At 36.2% G+C, this 19,356-nt stretch overlaps 1 protein-coding gene across 1 annotated transcript in view; it reads right to left on the reverse strand.

Moving 5' to 3' along the window:
* Positions 1 to 1,995: 1,995 nt before the first annotated feature.
* The window catches only part of ANGPT1 (angiopoietin 1), a 269,300-nt gene continuing 251,939 nt past the window's right edge, over positions 1,996 to 19,356 (reverse strand). The window contains exon 9 of the mRNA XM_055287050.1: positions 1,996 to 2,082. Coding sequence (XP_055143025.1) covers positions 2,072 to 2,082 — 11 coding nt within the window. The 3' untranslated portion in view covers positions 1,996 to 2,071. The remainder of the gene's footprint in view (positions 2,083 to 19,356) is intronic.

Consider the following 19,356-nt stretch of genomic DNA (forward strand, 5'->3'; position numbering starts at 1 on the left):
TCTTCCTTCTTCCATTTCTCTCTTTCTCTCCCCTTCTCTCTATCTCTTTCATGTGTATATAACATGTCGTGTACTCTGCTAAGCATATTTATTTTTAAGACATCTTTGAAATATATAAATATTGGCATGTTCATTCCCTGTGTATTAGAAATTTTATCCTCAGCTTTCCTTGGGATTACCGAATTGTGAAAGGCATATTTTGATCATTTCTCAAAACTTTTAAGCATCTCCTTTTATTATGTCAAGCTACAAAAGCATTCTTGACCTATTTTTTTCTGTCTTGACACTCATAAACTTCAAGCTATAAGTCTAGAAGAGAGAAGACCATCTTAAATTAAGAAGAATTATTGCTATAAGCCACATAAAGTCTTCAATTTGAGTCTTTCTTTCCATGTCATCCTCCCTCAATATAACACTGAGTTCAAATTAAAGACAAAATCGAAACTGACTTTTGCCAAATCTGAAGAAGCAAATAAAACTGCTTGCTAGGAACTACAAGTTTTTTGTTGTGATTCAGTTTGACTTTCTCTTCAGTGATGCTTCTTTTGAATGTGCTTCTGTGAGGTACCAACAAGTCAACAGGGTTAAAAGTACTTTTTCAGTTGCTGTATATTTAAAGCCCTGTAGCATCTTTTCCGAAGCTCTCCAAGCCTGTGGGATACTAGTGAAAGTACCTGGACAACTATCCAGAAGCCTCATGCCCCCTAAACTTTTCTCCTAAATTCCTGGAGCAAAAGGGAATAATTTTTTTACAGTCCTTATTTTCTTTCTATTCATTCCTAGGTACTATGAAAGATGACAGTTTCAAACTGCACATCTTTGTGTTATTGTAAATTGCCACCTTTGGGATTACTTCTGTTTCTTCTCCACATTCCATGAAGATCAATCATTATTCTCATCTTGATTGGGTTACTGTTTTAGAAATATTAACATTTCTAAATGCTTAATATTGTAGAAAGTCAGGAGTGAGTACTGTAGTTTGGCATCCTCTGGTTGACTTTCAGAGAACAGTGAGCATACCATTTTAGGTCACCTGTTCTTTAGAAGTCCAGAGAGTTTGCTTCTTTTTAGAAGTGTGATTTTATTTGTTTTGTGTATTTTAATATATATAAATTTCTTAAGATATGGTAACTCGTTATAAATAATTCATCATGAGGGAGTGGCTAACTTGCCTGAATACATAGAAATATAAGAGGGATCCAAATAAAATTAATGTTGTATTGTTTTTCTTATAGTTGGTTGGTCCCAGTCCAATGAATCAGGCTTCAGAAACAAAAGACAAAATTACCTAATTTTAGAATTGAGTCAATTTCAAGTAATGTTTACAGACAAAATTGGCCCAACTCTTTTGACTGATTTGAGTGCTGAAACTAAAATTACATGTATTCCACAAAATAAAACTAACCAGTATCTGCTAGAAGGGATCACTTTTTTTCCCATCTAAATCTGTGAAGGAATTAATATAGCTTATCCTGGTTGTATATCTAACCCAATATGTATAAATAAAATTTGCTTCTTTTATTCTGAATTTACAAGTGTATAAAACAATGTAATACATCCCAAATCTGCTAAACGCTGCTTGAAAACTTTATAGAATTTATTTTATTTTATCCTTGATTGAACCCTTAATTAGAGGAATTAATATTGCTAGCTCTGTTTTGCAGATCAGAAATTGAGGCTTGAAAAGGTTAACTAACAAGTCCAAGGTCACTCAGCTAATAAGCAAAGAATTTGTGATTAAAATAGAGGCCTAAGTCACTGACAGAGCCCAGGCTCATGACCATTGTACTAAATAGCTTCTCAATATTGCTGCATTTTGCCCATTAGATGAAGATAATATTCGCTACTGGTAACTCCATACTAAGGAAAAAGTCAAGTTTGCAATTTAATCCTAATGTATCTGATACAAGAAGTTTGTGTGTGTGTGTGTGTGTGTGTGTGTGTGTGTGTGTGTGTTTTATTTTTAAGGCAAGTACCTGCATAATAGTTGTCCAGTAGAAATCATGAATGTTACAGGTCAACAGTTAACTGAGGAGAATTTCAGAGATGCTTGTGCTGGGTCTGGTTCCAATTAGTAGTTCACTGTGAAGAATACCAAACACAGACAGGCGCTCAAGATTAAATGAAAAAAGAAAAGGCCATTTTATCCAATGGAAACCTTTAAAAAAATGTCCCGAATAAATTGTTGCATACCTAACAATTTTCTCCTGGTGTTTATTACAGGATGTTGCCAAAGTTGGCCTATTTGGTGCACGGCCAGAAGTTTTGCAATTTCCCTCTGATGTGAAAATATTTTCGTCAGACTTTCTTGTGAGTCATCAAATTTTCCAGACATCACACAGTTGAGTCAATTAACATAAAGTTAATTGGTATTTTTGTCCTTTGCCAAATTAAATCATTCCTTATGGAGGAGTTTGTACATTGCTGGAGATGCCTTTTGGGAAGGTGAGAGTTCAGAGGTAAAGGCCAAGAAACTGTTATACTCCTTTGGATAAAAGAGTGATTCTCTTTCTAAAAATAAGAAATATCATTTTAAAGTAATGTAGATGCCAACACTTGGAAAAATAATCTCTTGTGTTTCCTAGGGTTTTACTTAAGTGTGCCTGCAGAGGAATGTAAGTAAAACTGAGGGTCATAGAGAAATCACCCTGAGAGGCTGTTCTCTTTCATAAATGTTTAATTATATTATTTTATTCATTATTTAACATTTTTTGTTTAACGCTTACGGCACACATTTGGAAGTTGAGCTCTTTGGTGGTGTCTTATGTAAAGTTTAGTTGAAAATAGTCACATCTTCTAATAACTTCTTGACCTTCCTTCCAAAACTCCTCTCATATGGTTGTCTGTATTTTTTAGGTGGATCAGGAACCAGAAATTGTTAATTAGGCTCACTGTGTTCTTTCTTTTAATCAAAGGACTATGCTGCACTGCTGATGGTCATTTTAACAACTTTAATAATGAAAGTCATCATTTATTTTACCTATCCTGAACATGGTGCTGGAAATATCAAATAAATTAATACATTTTTTTCTTTTCATCTACTGTCATAATAGCTTTATGGGGTAGAAATTATTCCTATTAGAAAACTGGGGTCCAGATAGGTTAAGGTTATTTGCATGAGATTACACAGCTTTAAGTGGGAGAGATTCAACCCTTTCTCTGAATATAGTTCTGAGTATAGGCATGGAAATAATCAAAAATTAAATTTATTGGTAGAGAGAATTAACTAGGAGTTTTGACAATATAGAGACACAGCCAGATGATTAATCTGAAGGAAAAGAAAAAGAGTACACAAAAAGAAACTGTTTATTTTTTTCACGTAATGTTTTTAATTGACAAATACATTCATGGTGTACAACATCATGTTTTGGTATGTGCATACACATGGAATGACTAAATGAAGCTAATTAGCATATGCATCATCTCATATATGTTTCTTTTTTTGTAGTTAGAGCGCTTTAAATTTACTCTCTGATATGGTTTGGCTGTGTCCTCACCCAAATCTCACTTTGAATTGTAATAATCCCCACATGTCAAAAGTGGGGCCAGGTGGAGATAATTGAATCATGGAGGTGGTTTCCCCCATACTGTCCTTGTGGAATAAGTCTCACGAGATCTGATGGTTTTAAAAATGGGAGTTCCCCTGCAGAAGCTCTCTTGCCTGCTGCCATGTGAGACATGACTTTGCTCCTCATTCGCCTTATGCCATGATTGTGAGGCCTCCCCAGCCATGTGGAACTGGGAGTCAATTAAACCTCTTTCCTTTATAAATTACCTAGTCTCGGCTATGTCTTTATTAGCAGTGTGAGAACAAACTAATACACACTCTTAGCAATTTTTAAGTATACAATATATTGTTATTAACTACTGTCACCATAGTACAGAACAGATCTCTTTAACTTATTCCTCCTGGGGATTTTCAAACAAGTAGTTGTTTTCAAACAAATAGGTGGTCAGTAACAGATGTCCCTGGCTGCGATAGGGAATGTTCCCCTGTTGCCTGAAAAAAAAGTGGCAGTCAGTGTGAGAACACTGGGGAGCAGACCCTGAATCGAGAAGCATCTGTCTGTTGCCTAAGTCCGTTCCAAAGCTTTATTTTGATTCTGATCATCATTTAGGAATTTTTGGCACTGATTTTTTCAGTAGAAGTCTACCCTATTGTTACTACATCCTGCAACAACAGAAGGACTTGACTATCTTAGAGAACATTTCACATCCTGAAAGTTTTGCTTCATGGACTTCACTTTTTAAAGATTGGCTTTATTCACTACTTTCCTTCCTATAGTTAACCTCTAAAGAATTTAAACTTCTGCCTAGTAGACATTGCCAGAATAATATTAAGGCATATATTTGGCATATGCCCTGGGTCAGAGTGCTATTAGAAATAAGACAGGGATGAAAGCATCACAGATCCAGGTGTAGCTCTCATCATAAAGCAGAAACATTGGGATAACTTTTAAATAATTAATCGGATCACACTGTTCTCTGCTCAAAACTTTTCACTGCTTCCTATAATACCTGCAATAAAAACTAAATCCTTAAGTATCCTACAACAGTCTACAGAACATGGGTACTGCCACCCAAAGTGCCAAAGGCCACTTTGACCACTCCCAGCATTTGACTCCCTCCACACTGACTTCTCTGTCCTTAGCACACCAAGCCTGGGCCTGCCTCCAGGGCTTTTTACTTGCTACTTCCTCGTGAAATATTTCTGTCCCCAGAGCTTTTGCCTGCTTCATTTCTTCTTGTAATTCCAGCCCCATTAAAACCTTCTCACAATGATCTGACAAAGTTCTCTGAAATAGCCTTCTTATCCCCTCCTCCTTTGTTCTCAAGTCCTGCTCTGTTTTGTTTTCTTAATAGTGTATTTAGCTATCTGAAGCTATGTAATTTATTTATGTAGGACTCAGTCTCCCCAACAAAGATGCAAACTCAGTCATGCAGAGAATATGTTAATCTTATTCCCAGTTTATGACAGTACCTCGTTCCTAGCATTTACTCATTATATTTTTTAATGAACAAACAAATAAATGTTGCAGTAGGTGGCCTCTAATCCCCTTCCCACCCTCACCCACACTCCCAGAAGTCTCTGGTGTCTCTGTGTTTAAGGCCTAAGAATAAAGGGAAATTTGCTTCTTATTAGCCTAAAATTGGCCTTCTGAAGGTAGCACTTTCTCTCCAGGGAAAATTCTCTACATTCAGGGGAAAAACTACCCTAAACTATATGTTATAAATTATCCAGGACAACTTCTTAAAACTATTGTTTTATCTTACTACTGCCTTACCTCTTCCACCCTCACCCCCAACCTTATCCTAAACTGGACGTTACTGTTGATTTTGGCTTGTTTCTGATCGAATTTCCTAAATAATTTTGGGTGCTCTGCTATTTGCTCCAAATTCAACAAAATCTTAATATGATATCCTCCTCCCCCAGGCCACAGGACAAAGTTTCCCCAAGCAGGCTTCCACACACATACCCAGATATGCACTCAGATCCAAGGCCTTCTTGTAACACTAGTGAAATTATTGATTTCTTTTTTGGATGTAGGCTTAATTAATGTTGGTTCCCTGACAATCCCATCTTTCTAGTTGGGTCCCCCATTATTCCTAGCACACTTGTTAGTAATATTTGCTGCTCAGAGATACATATTGACTCCTAGGTGGGGATGATCTTTTTACCTGTCATTGGGTACACCTTTTATTTTGGAGGCACCCTCAGCTTTTTCTTCCCCTTTCTTATTTGAGAGTTTCAGTCTTCTCTTTGGGAATCAGGCCCTAATTCTCTTTCATTATTTACAGGAAGAGATTAAAAGGCTTCATTCAAAAAGAACCTAGGAAACTTGCCTTAGCATCTCAATGACGGGTGGAATTGATCAAAAAGCTGTATCTGGTTGCTCAAAACAGTGCAGCATCCACAGTGTGACAGATCATGCATGAGATGTTAGTGTTGTAGAATCGAAAAACACTAGAGTGCATTCACTTACTAACATGCAATTCAATTTTATGTCTGAGTCAAGAGCATATTAAGGGTTTGACACAGTGGTGTCACAACTGTATTGTTTATTCCTTGTAATAAAATGCTTATTTTGTTTTTATGCATGGTGCCGCTACAGCATTTTCCACCCAGTGGGTGCTCTGTAAATACTGACTGATTGCAATTTGGAATTGTAAGTGGCATAACTTAGAGGTTTTTGGCTCCTTATAATTGCATTTGTGAACTACAAATGCAGCTAAAATTGGAGCTCTACTCTGAAACATTTCCATTGAGCTTCTGGTCTAAGTTACCCAGCAAACACTTAAGGTAAAAATTATCCTCTTTTTACAACCTCAAGTCTATTATTTAAAGCCAATAAATAGTGGTTAATAATGGAGAAGTCTTAAATTTCAGGCATGCTTTTAGAGACTAAGCCTAATAAAATTATTAAGTGGAAGCAAAGCAATATTATTTGTTTTGGTCGTAGACTTTGAATATCCAAGAGAATCAAGGATAGCATGTCTCAGTAATGGTTTTGAGGTTTGACTGCTGCTTCCTCAAATGTAGGAAATGGCATTGAGAGTGGTATATGGCTTTATTTTTAGGGTAAAAGCCTACCTTTTAAAGGAAGCAGGTACCTGTATATATGTAACATCTTAAAGCAGATTTCAGATACCTGGGGAGAGCCTGTTTTTAAGAATCATGAGGAAATATTGCTTGCCTTAATGAAATGGCTGTTATTGTAAAACACTGATAATATCTATATACAGCGTCATTAAAAGGTGAGTGAAATAAACCTTAGATAATAAGTACAATAAACCAGACAAAATATCTGTCTCTGAAAGAATAAGAATATATATAAGAAAATATATAACTTCATTGAGATCTAATCTTTCAGTTCTTTTTTAGCTCCATTAGCAATTATTTAGCATATGCCAAGCCCTGAACTTTCATATAGGTTTAAAAATATGAATAAAACCTCATCCCTATGTAGAAGACTCTTAGGAGAGACATGGTTTCAAAATGGGGTTCCTACACCATGGATTTACAAGAAAAGCCTTTGATTACAGGAAGAAAATACCAAAATGCTTATTTCTGTTTGTTATTATCAAATAAAGAAATACATGCAATGTGAAATCCAACGATGTCCAATGCAAAGAAATTAAGACAAGCTAATCACCCACAGGGATTGTGGCATCTTGACTCTCTCACATTTACTATGACGAATTTGGAGTGGCGAAAAACATAAAAACAAATACCTATACCTCTGTGTAATGTTTAAAATCATAAGAAATGCAATTAGAGTCTCACAAAATTTTACTAAACATAATAATCAATGTTTAAAAGGTTTATTTGAGGTATGTTCCTTAATGATGAAAAAAATACTCTTAGAGACATGCTTATTCTTCCTACCACAATAACAATGGCCAAAATAACACATAGAAAATGATATAACATAGTTATATACTTAAATGCATTCCTTTGTCATAAAATCATTGGAAGATGCACAATATTGATACAGTTGTAAATATTAGACAGAAGCTACCCAACTTGGGAATTTTGCAATGCCTTGGAAGAAGGCAGAAATGTTTCTAACATGTCCCAGCTGCTGGTATTTTCTCTATTCTGTTTCAACAATAACATACACAAAGAACTACTTGTTTTTTTTAAACCACCAAAGGAGGGCTGTAGCAGAGATAATATATTCTCAGCAGAAAATTTTTTTAATAAAAATAATGTTTGTGGAAATAACTGTGAAGTGTAGTTACTGATGAAGCGGTTGCTCTTTACTGGAATTTTTCAGATGGATTTCAGGGAAATATTGAGGAAAGAATATAATTTCCTGAATCCTTCATAGGCAAGCAATTTAGGACAAAAAAAGTGCATACACTCAGAAATGCATGTAGTGCATAAATTCTTTTTTTTTTTTTTTAAGAAATAAGCTCTTTATAATAACAAGGCATCTCAGATATAGTAGGATCTTTGAAATACTTTTAAAGATTCTTTTGAAAAATGTTGTTGGACTTAAAGCTAATCTATATGCTTACTCTTTTACATAAAAAGGTATTCCAAATTTTTTGACAAATGGACTTTACTGGTATGATACCTAATTAATCTATTTTTAGGAATCACACACTCTAAAAACACTGATTTTTAAAGAAACACTGGCTATAGAAAAATCATTTTGAAGAAGGATATAAAAACTGTTTCCACGTTAAATGATTTCCTTTTTGCAAGTGTTATGAGTACATTTATCTGTGACATTATTCATTATTTCTACTTATTTAAAAAATATTGGAGGTATGGTATTATCTTACATGTTAAAATTTTACAAATAAAGAGTTCTTATGGGTTTTGAAAACTTTTATTAAATATTCAAACTAATAGTTTGCAAGAAAACTGGTGACATCAAGGAAAATGAAGTTATCAATCAAATTTCAACAAAACTTTGCCTAATTTATAAATCAAGTTTAAAAATGAGTTTCTTTTGTGGTTCCATATGAACTTTAAAGTAGTTTTTTCCAATTCTGTGAAGAAAGTCATTGGTAGCTTGATGGGGATGGCATTGAATCTATAAATTACCTTGGGCAGTATGGCCATTTTCACGATATTGATTCTTCCAACCCATGAGCATGGAATGTTCTTCCATTTGTCGCCAAGTCAATCCTAAGCCAAAAGAACAAAGCGGGAGGCATCACGCTACCTGACTTCAAACTATACTACAAGGCTACCATAACCAAAACAGCATGGTACTGGTACCACAACAGAGACATAGATCAATGGAACAGAACAGAGCCCTCAGAAGTAATGCCACATATCTACAACTATCTGATCTTTGACAAACCTGACAAAAACAAGCAATGGGGAAAGGATTCCTTATCTAATAAATGGTGCTGGGAAAACTGGATAGCCGTATGTAGAAAGCTGAAACTGGATCCCTTCCTTACACCTTATACAAAAATTAATTCAAGATGGATTAAAGACTTACATGTTAGACCGAAAACCATAAAAACCCTAGAAGAAAGCCTAGGCAATACCATTCAGGACATAGGCGTGGGCAAGGACTTCATGTCTAAAACACCAAAAGCAATGGCAACAAAAGCCAAAATTGACAAATGGGATCTCATTAAACTGAAGAGCTTCTGCACAGCAAAAGAAACTACCATCAGAGTGAACAGGCAACCTACAGAATGGGAGAAAATTTTGCAACCTACTCATCTGACAAAGGGCTAATATCCAGAATCTACAATGAACTCAAACAAATTTACAAGAAAAAAACAAACAACCCCATCAAAAAGTGGGTGAAGGACATGAACAGACACTTCTCAAAAGAAGACATTTATGCAGCCAAAAAACACATGAAAAAATGCTCATCATCACTGGCCATCAGAGAAATGCAAATCGAAACCACAATGAGATACCATCTCACACCAGTTAGAATGGCCATCATTAAAAAGTTGGGAAACAACAGGTGCTGGAGAGGATGTGGAGAAATAGGAACACTTTTACACTGTTGGTGGGACTGTAAACTAGTTCAACCATTGTGGAAGTCAGTGTGGCGATTCCTCAGGGATCTAGGACTAGAAATACCATTTGACCCAGCCATCCCATTACTGGGTATATACCCAAAAGGCTATAAATCATGCTGCTATAAAGACACATGCACACATATGTTTGTTGCGGCACTATTCACAATAGCAAAGACTTGGAACCAACACAAATGCCCAACAATGATAGACTGGATTAAGAAAATGTGGCACATATACACCATGGAATACTATGCAGCCATAAAAAATGATGAGTTCATGTCCTTTGTAGGGACATGGATGAAACTGGAAAACATCATTCTCAGTAAACCATCGCAAGGACAAAAAACCAAACACCGCATGTTCTCACTCATAGGTGGGAATTGAACAATGAGAACTCATGCACACAGGAAGGGGAACATCACACTCTGGGGACTGTTGTGGGTTGGGGGAGGGGGGAGGGACAGCATTAGGAGATATACCTGCTGCTAAATGACGAGTTAATGGGTGCAGGAAATCAACACGGCACATGGATACATATGTAACAAACCTGCACATTGTGCACATGTACCCTAAAACCTAAAGTATAATAATAATAAAAAAAATGAGTTTCTTTATCTAATGAACCCAGTCTCTGATGCCCTTCTACAATTTGAACTTGCATATATTTACAAGATTTCTATCTCAAAATGCCTGATTATCTTATAAATGTACATAATAGCTTGTTTGTTTAAATAGGGATCATATAAGTTGGTCATTAGACCTAGCTAGCAGTGGTTGCATCATATTGGATTCAATTTTGTTTTTGGCAAGAATGCTTCATAGACAATGTTGTGTGCTTCAATTAGGAGTCATTTAATATTTAGTTCTTTATTTGTATTATGCTAACAACCATCAGGTAGACCCACTGGTTCATTATGGGCTGCAAAATAGTAATATTGTGATTTTATCATTCTGTAAAGATAAACATCTACATCAACTTTTTTTTTACCCTAAGGTACAGTTTGTCTAGGGCAAGAAGGATAAACACCTGATTCTTTCATTTGTTAGTTTTCAACATAATGATTTTGTTTCTTAGCATTATCCAAAGATGTCCAGTGTATTTAAAAAATAAATTGACCATACTTGTTCTTTTCAATAAATTCAAGCATACTTGCTTTGTTTTAATCCATTACATCTTTTATTTTTTGTTGAGTGGGGGCCTCTTTAAGCTTATTTCAGAGTCTTTTCAACATGCCCCCTCTAGCCTTTGATAGCATCATGCTTTTTTGGTGACTTTTTTCCCCTTCAGATCTGAGTTCAGCCATTTCTCCAAAATGTCCTATTTCGTATTAGTGAGAAATAATAGAAATTTTAATCTGGATGTTAGAGGCATTTTTTGCTACGTGGTTGGTCATTGATCCCAGGTCTTTTCAGGAGAAACTGTAAAAAGGCATGAATTTTTTAAGATGGTAACATGCATCTTGAATCCATACTGATAATACTAATTCAGGGTCAGGACTTGGTTTTTATTTAACCTAACCGATCTTCATCGGCAGCACCTTTTTTCCAGACGGAAACTCCTGGTCTCCAAAACATCAACATAATTTTTCATGTAATTTATCCTACAAAATACACATAGCAGTCTCTGGATGACAAAAACTTACCTTACCAACAACAATGTGACTGATTTTGTGAGTACATTTGGCAGATATTCCACCAAAGCATATTGTCAAATCACTGTGCTCTAAAATTAATTGAAATAGTTTCTTTTTTTTTGGTTGAGCCAGCAATGCAATGCACAGTTAACACGTACCATTCATTTGCCATTCAGTGTATGAGTTTTGTTTTTCAATAAAGTTTGCATTATATTTCTATAAAATAATCACATGGTTCCAAAATGAAATCAATAGAACAAGGTACATCCATGGAAGTCCTATATTCTGGTACTCTCTGTATCTGTTCCTGGGTTCATGCCATTCTCCTGCCTCAGCCTCCCAAGTAGCTGGGAGTACAGGCGCCTGCCACCATGCCTGGCTAATTTTTTTGTATTATTAGTAGAGGCAGGGTTTCACTGTGTTAGCCAGGATGGTCTCGATCTCCTGACCTCATGATCCGCCCGCCTTGGCCTCCCGAAGTGTTGGGATTACAGGCGTGAGCCACTGCACCCGGCCTGTTATAGGAAACTTTTTTTAAAAAAAGTCTTTGTTTTGGTTTTGGTTCATCCAGACACTGTTTTATACAGAGTTTATCTCTACAGTGAGATAAACTTTGCCAAATGCACATTCTCATGCAACTCACATTCCTGTCAACATAGAGACCATTTATTTTATCCTAGAAGATTCTCCCAGACCCTTTCTCAGTCAATCCCACTCCCCAGAGAGAGTCACTGCTTTTATTTCTTGTGCCATAGTTTTGCCTTATCTAGAGGTTCCTATGAAGAAAATTCATACAGAATGTATTCACATGTGGCTGACTTCTTTCACTTAGAATAACATTTTTGAGGCCCTTTTATTTTAGTGCACTTATCAGTAGTTTAGACCTTTTTTGTGGCTGAGTAGTATTCCATTGTTTGGCAGTACTACATTTTAAAAAGTATATATATTCACCATTTGCTAGACACTTAGGTTGTTAACTATTTTACCTATTATATATAAAACACATATTTTTGTACAAGTTGTTTTTCTGTAAGTATGTTATTCTTCCTTGTTTGTCCTAGGGTTGGTACATGTTTAACTTTATGAGAATGTGCTAAGCAATGCACAAGATCTCCATTTGTTTCACAAACTCTACAGCTTTTGGTGTTGTTCATATTTTAGTTTATCTTTTCCATGCAGTTGTAGTGGTATTTCATTGTGGTTTTAATTCCCATTACCTTGATGGCAATGCTATTGAGCACCTTTCCCTATGCTTTTTGGCTTTTTCTGTACCCTCCTTTGTGAATTGTCTAAATCTTTTATCTATTTTTCAAAAGGTGTTCGTTGTTGTTTTTAAATATTTTCATTTTAAGAGTTCTCTATTGGAAATACAAATCCCTTTTTCTAGTTTATTTTTGTGTGTGTATGCGTTTTTGCCGAGCAGAAATTTTTAATTTTGATGAAGTCCAACTTATCAATTTTTTTCTGGTACGGGCTTTCTGAGTCCTTTAAATAGGTGTATCCTAAATAGTTAAATTCAAAATTAACAAACCAACCAAGGTACATGACTTTCTGTAAAGAGCATTAATAATTGTATAGAAAAATGTGTTTTTCAATGTATTCAGACATTTCAAAATGCCTTAAATGTTGTCATTTTACCTTTATCTCGTGCTTACAATGTCAATTTTACATATACCTTAAAATGCACAATACATAATTAATAAAGGAGTATGTATATATGTAAATTTATGCATACATAAATATGTACCTGCATACATAAACAAACATATATATTGAGGTGCATTTTCAGCAGTGTTATTGATAAAGAACATGATAAAATTTTGGGACCACTGGACTGTCATCTCAAAGTAGAGACAGAGGTATATACAGGATATTACGGTCATCCAGAGGAAAGACATTAAGCCAAACATGGCATTTAGACAAAACTTTCTGAATAAGATGACTGTCCATGTGAATCTTAAGAGGTTAGTAAGAATTATACAAGAGGCTGTAAGAGAAGGCATGTAAGAAAGATACAACAAGATGAACAAAAACATAGATGTGTGAAATCTCATGGATTATGGGGGAAATTATACGTCACACTTATTAGAATTTTAAATCCAAGAAGAGGTTAGATGGGTTGGTAGGGACCAGATCGTGGAGGGCCTTGTTTTGCCATGCTGAGAGAATGGATTTAATGCTCAAGGTGACAAGGAGCCGCCCACTGAAATGATTTAAGGAGAGGAGTGCCATGTTCCAATTCTAAATGCTCACCTTTGTAGCAATGGGAAGATGAGTTTGAGAAGAAAAAGCTAGAGCCTCGAGAACAGTTAGCGGATATTGCAATTGTGCGGATAGCAGATTACGAGGACCTAGATAGGAAAGGAAGCCATGTGTTTGAGAATTGTTCAAGGGGTAAAATCAGGAGGATCTGGTGATTTGCTGTGAAGGTGGATCAGGAGGTAGAGAAATGAGAAGGGTACCTAACTCTCAGGTTCTGATTTGGGTAGCTGAATATGATGGAGATACCACTAATCAATATCAAGAGAAATACAAGATGAGAAGCTGTGCTGGCAGGGCTGCTGTTTCCAAGCTTTACTCTGCCTGTGCATCCCTACAGGCTTCTCCACATTGATAGCTACCAGCTCCTGTCACTGTAAAATAAACTCCCTAGGAAAGCATTTTTAACTGTGTTATATTTGGAACCTAAAGTTCCCTTATACTATATTATCTCTCCAAGTCTGTCTAAATGATATACCAAACACATATGGAAGTGCAAAATGGGGTGTAAAAATGACAAGCCTGTGTTTGAATAAAATTTATTCGACCATTTATTCAAGAAATATTTATTGAACAACCACTTCATGTCAGGAAGTGCCCCAGGTACAGGGGATACAGTGGTAAACAAACCCAACCTGGCCCCTGCCTTCAGGTTTCTTGTTTCCAGAAGGGTGCACAGAGTATGATATTGGGGATAGTACAAGGAATAGTGAGGACATAGAGAAGGAAGATCTATTTCCCTCAAAAGTCAGGAAAACCTTTCAGGAGAAGAATAAGGAATAAGCGGGTATATGGAGGGAGTACTGCAGGCAGTACTGCTTGTAATATCACATGATAATATAAATGTCATATACACATACATAATACACAAGGCATAGGGACAAGAAAGAATCAAATCAACAGGATGAAATGAAAGTTCAACAGTACTGGAATACAGAGTGCAAGGGAGAGAGGGAATGACGAGATTCAACAAATATTTCTTTTGCTGTACAATGTTCGACAAGGTTGGGTTTTACACTAAATTTAAAGAATATGACAATGAGTTAAAAAAGTTCCTGCTCTCAGAAGCTCATGGTCTACTGAGAAAGAAAGACCGTCACAAACGATAAACAAATCCTGTACTGGGCTTTACAATAAGAATTTTAAAGTATCATGGACTCAAGGGCATCCCGTCAAGGTTACTAGGAACCAGAGAAAGTATAACAGAAGAAGGGATGTTTCAGCAAAGTCTTAAATGATTTTATAAAGACTCCCAACAGCCTTGGACACAGGATATAAAATGGAAGGCATTCCAGACAGTGGGACCCAAATGCGCAAGTATACAGGACTTGGGTTGGAGGGAAGACATTTATGTTTGAGGATCATATATAGAGCAGTTGTTGCTGAAATACATTTCTGGCCTAGCTCTCAGCTCTCCAGCATCCCAGAGCCATCCTTGTAATGGACACACTCCTACAGGCAAAGATAGAAATAGAGCACCATTTGAGGTCACTTCAAATGGTGAAAAATGTAAGGTAAAAGTATGGCCTTGCAGAACTTCCCAAAATTATAAAATACAGTTATTTTATGTTATATGTAATAAAGGCTTATGTAGTAAAAAATTATTATCATTTTTCCCAATTTCTGTTATATAGTGTTATATGAAATTTCTTTCCATCTTTAGTGAATATTCAGTACAGAAAGATTATAGACTGATGTTCATATTTAATAACATTTACATGCAAAATTAATATAAGAAAGGTGTTTTAATTTGTTTTTCAAGAATTGCTAAAGGAAACTATATGTTTTAGGAAGTGAACCAGAAGTTTCTGCACAGAAAGAAGAAAGGGGTGAGGGGATTATAATCCAACATGAATTGATATTATATATTAAGTTGATAAGAATATTTTAAAACTATTCTTGTAAAGCTATTCCTCTGGAAGACTGAACAGCTTTATTAAGGCTAGCTTGGAATGCTAGAAAACATAAAATATTAAAAGCATCAAAGAATCCCTACAGCCTGGTTATAGATTATAAGAATTTTACATGACTTCAGAGTAAAGCACACTGGATCAGGGATCATGAGACCAAAGTTTATTCACTGTGTGGTCATTGATAAGGGCCTTAATGGACTGCATCTGGATTGCTTCATTGGTAAAACGGAAGTGCTAATACCTTCTTTTAGGGTTATTTAGAACCTACATGAACTACAGTTGACCCTTGAACAATGCAGGGACAATGACCCCTTGTGTGGCAAAAATCCACATAGAACTTTGACTCCCCTAAAAGCTAATTACTAATAGCCTACTGACCAGAAGTCTTATAGATAACACAGTCAATTAACACATGTTCTGTGTGCTATATGTATAATATACTCTATTTTCACAGCAAAGAAAGCTAGAGAAAAGAAAATGTTATTAAGAAAGTCATAAGAAAGATAAATATATTTACTATTCATTATGCGGAAGTGGATCATCATGAAGGGCTTTTTCTTTGTCGTCTTTATGTTACATAGGCTGAGGAGTAGGACAAGGAGGAGAAGGGTTTGGTCATATTTAAAGGGCCCACTCATATGATCAGGTAAAACCCATTCAGATCATCTGCCCTGAGAGTAGCCAGATGCTGAGTATGACCCCCACGTGACATCCAGCAGACAATGGGACATCAGTTCTACAACCCCAATAACTTAACTCTGCCAACAATAAACTTGGAAGAGGACCCTGAGCTCCGGATGAGAACGCAGCCGCTCACCATGATTTTTGCCTCATAATACACTCAGCAGAAAGCTCAGTGCAACAGTGCAAAAGGATTACGGCAGTTTGAAATGAATATTTTGATAAAATGTTTCCTGGAACAAATAAAGTTATGTTGGAAAGCAATAAAACACCTTAAAGTATTTTAAGCCAAATAAATATTTTCTACTGAAATAGTAATGCTGAAAATCATCATGAGTTTGCACTTTTGACAGCATGGAAGTCTGGTACAGGACTAAATATATTGTGGGTCTATATAATCAGGAAGGTATGAGGTTGGAGCAATAGAAAAATTGCAGGGAAATTAGCATGGGGCAGTGGAAAGCATGCCAAAAATGGCAGAGTAAGGAAATGTGTGGAAGTAGGCCACTAGCTTGGATTTGGCACAATGCAACCACTACATATGGGGTGCATTTACATTGAGGGGCACTCTAAAAATTTTGATGACTCCCTTAATACTGAAATATTTCAAGTTTACGGTTGTGGAAGCATCCTCCCATGAGAAAGGGAAGTATGACTGCCTGCTCTCATTTATATCGCTCCAGGTACCCACTTGGAGAATTCCCCAGTCTCATGGCCATCCTCACAATTACCTCACTGATTCTTGATGTAATCTACTTACCCAATTCCTATGGCTCCATTCCTCTTTGGATTTCCTCTTGTGTATCTAACCGTAGTCTTACACTTTAATCCTGCTTGAGTTCAGACTCATATATCCAACTACCAAACTTGAATCACTACTTCTAAAACTCAACATGTAAAACCTAGCTCCCCAGAACCTGTGTTTCCTATTTAGATGATTTAGACTGCCCCCTATTTAATTAACCAAGACAAAATCTGGAATGATTTTGATTTCCCCCCACCTCCCATTCAATTATTAAATTCCTTAGATTATTTTTCCTTAATATCGTGCAAAATCTAAGCTTAGGAACATGATTTAAAGTCCTTCGTTATGTGGCCCCAGCTCCAGCCTATTCTCCTAGTGCTCTTCCCTCAAATAAACATTACAGTCCATTTATACTGAAAAACATGGAGTTCCCCACAACTCCATGCTTTCTGACAACTGTATGCCTCTGCAGTTCCTCTTCTCAGCCTCCACCTCCTGGGCTCCAGCGACCCTTCCCCCTCAGACTCCAAAGCAGCTAGGACTATAGGTGCACACCACCATGCCAGGCTAATTTTTGTATTTTTTGTAGAGATGGGGTTTCACCATGTTACCCAGGCTGGTCTCAAACTCCTGGACTCAAGAGACCCAACAGCCTTAGCTTCCCAAAGTGCCATAGACGCCATCTTCTATGAAAACTTGTGCAAATTGAGGGAGACCTACATGTTCCTTTTAATTTTAAAAACATCTCTATATAAAACTTGCTATTGCATGGAAGTTCTCATCTTTTACACACTTGTTATTTACAACTATATCCAACATAAAATTCAGCAGATTTAATCACTCCTATCTCAGTGTTCTTGTACATTTAACATAGAATAATTTATTAACATAAACACTTTTGTACTGCTTATTTCTTCTTGTGTGTTTTTCTGACTCATTGTGAATGTCCATATGCCTTAATTATCTCTGTATCTTTAAGTACCTTCCTAATGCTTTACCTGGATGCTAGTAGCTGTTCCATATGTCTGTTAAATATAATGCACATTCTGCCATTAAACCTGTACAATTATTTCCCAAGGATAGGGCTTATGTAAGTATAATCCAGCATTTCAGTATGAATATTATGATGGTTTGTGCCTTTCTCCTAATGGAAATATTTAAGTTAATTTAGAGCCTTAATGATGTTCTCACTCTAACCTTTCACACCATTGTTTGATGTTTACTCATTGTATTAAAGTCCACACAATTGAATATTACCTGCTTATAATATTTTCTTTTAAATTCATTTTTAACTTACAAAATTTAAAATTTAGTTAATGTAAGAGAAACTCAGGTAAGGGAATCGCAGTAATTCTGCGGCATAACTGCGTGATAGTGGTACCCTCCCAGCTTTCACCTTCATAACCAGCACATAGACTCCCAGGGGGCCAAGATAGAGTGCATGGATGGGCAGGAGGCAGACTGCTTTCATGAGGAGATAGAATAGAAGCTTATTTGTAAAAGATACCAGGACGCAACCTCTTCTTCACCAAAACAAAATAAGATAAAATATCCTTTTGACACTGTCCTGTGTTAAAAGGGAGTTATTAAATTTTAACCATGATCTATCATTTACTCTTCATTGCAGCTGACTCTATTAACTTGCTTTCTTGAAAGAATACAGGCGATATAATGACTTCTTTAAGTTTTTCTCTAAGTTTTTCCCAGGAATCCCTTAATTATGTTCACTATCTTAACTTCAATGATGGTATGTAGTAAGTAATTAATAAAATGATTAGAGAAATACACGAGGAAATACTAGAAAAAGACTTTAGTCAAATCTTAAATCATAAGCTGCCCAAATTTGTGTGTGTGTGTGTGAGTGTGTGTGTGTGTGTGTGTGGTGGGTTTTATTTTTGGTTTTTGTTTTTGTTTTTTTGAGACAGAGTCTCACCCTGTCGCCTGGTTGGAGTGCAATGGCCCGAGCTTGGCTCACTGCAACCTCCGCCTCCCAGGTTCAAGCAATTCTCCTGCCTCAGCCTCCTGAGTAGCTTGAATTACAGGTACCCACCACCACGCCCGGCTAATTTTATCTTTAGTGGAACTGGGGTTTCACCATGTTGGCCCGGCTTGTCTCAAACTCCTGACCTCATGATCCGCCTACCTCGGCCTCCCAAAGTGCTGGGATTACAGGCGTGAGCCACCGTGGCTGGCCCCAACAATAATATATGTGCAAAGGGTAAATGAGTAATTGCCATTCAATAGTACATTTTCTATATTTACATAGTTTTAAATTTAAAAGAAGCATGTAGGTTTACCTCAATTTATATAATATGTATGTTCCAGCAAAGTTGATAATAAAGTAGACATCTGAGATAACTAAAATTATAAATTCGGACATCTTTTTCTGGAGGAGAATGGCCTAAGTTTAAAGTCTGAAAATAAATGACTCAACATAGTGGTCAAATCTGAGAGTTGGATTTTGTATAGGTAGAAGTGATTTCTTAGTCTTTCAAAGCAATTCAATTCCATTCAACAAATAACAAGTTTCTGGTAGGTACTGTGGGGAATTAAAAAAAAAAATAAGAGGCAGCCTTTTATAAAACTCAAGCAAAATATGTTGAGCTGTAAAAGTATGTGT

Source organism: Symphalangus syndactylus, chromosome 7 (genome assembly GCF_028878055.3).
Source record: "Symphalangus syndactylus isolate Jambi chromosome 7, NHGRI_mSymSyn1-v2.1_pri, whole genome shotgun sequence".
Lineage (NCBI taxonomy): Eukaryota > Metazoa > Chordata > Mammalia > Primates > Hylobatidae > Symphalangus > Symphalangus syndactylus.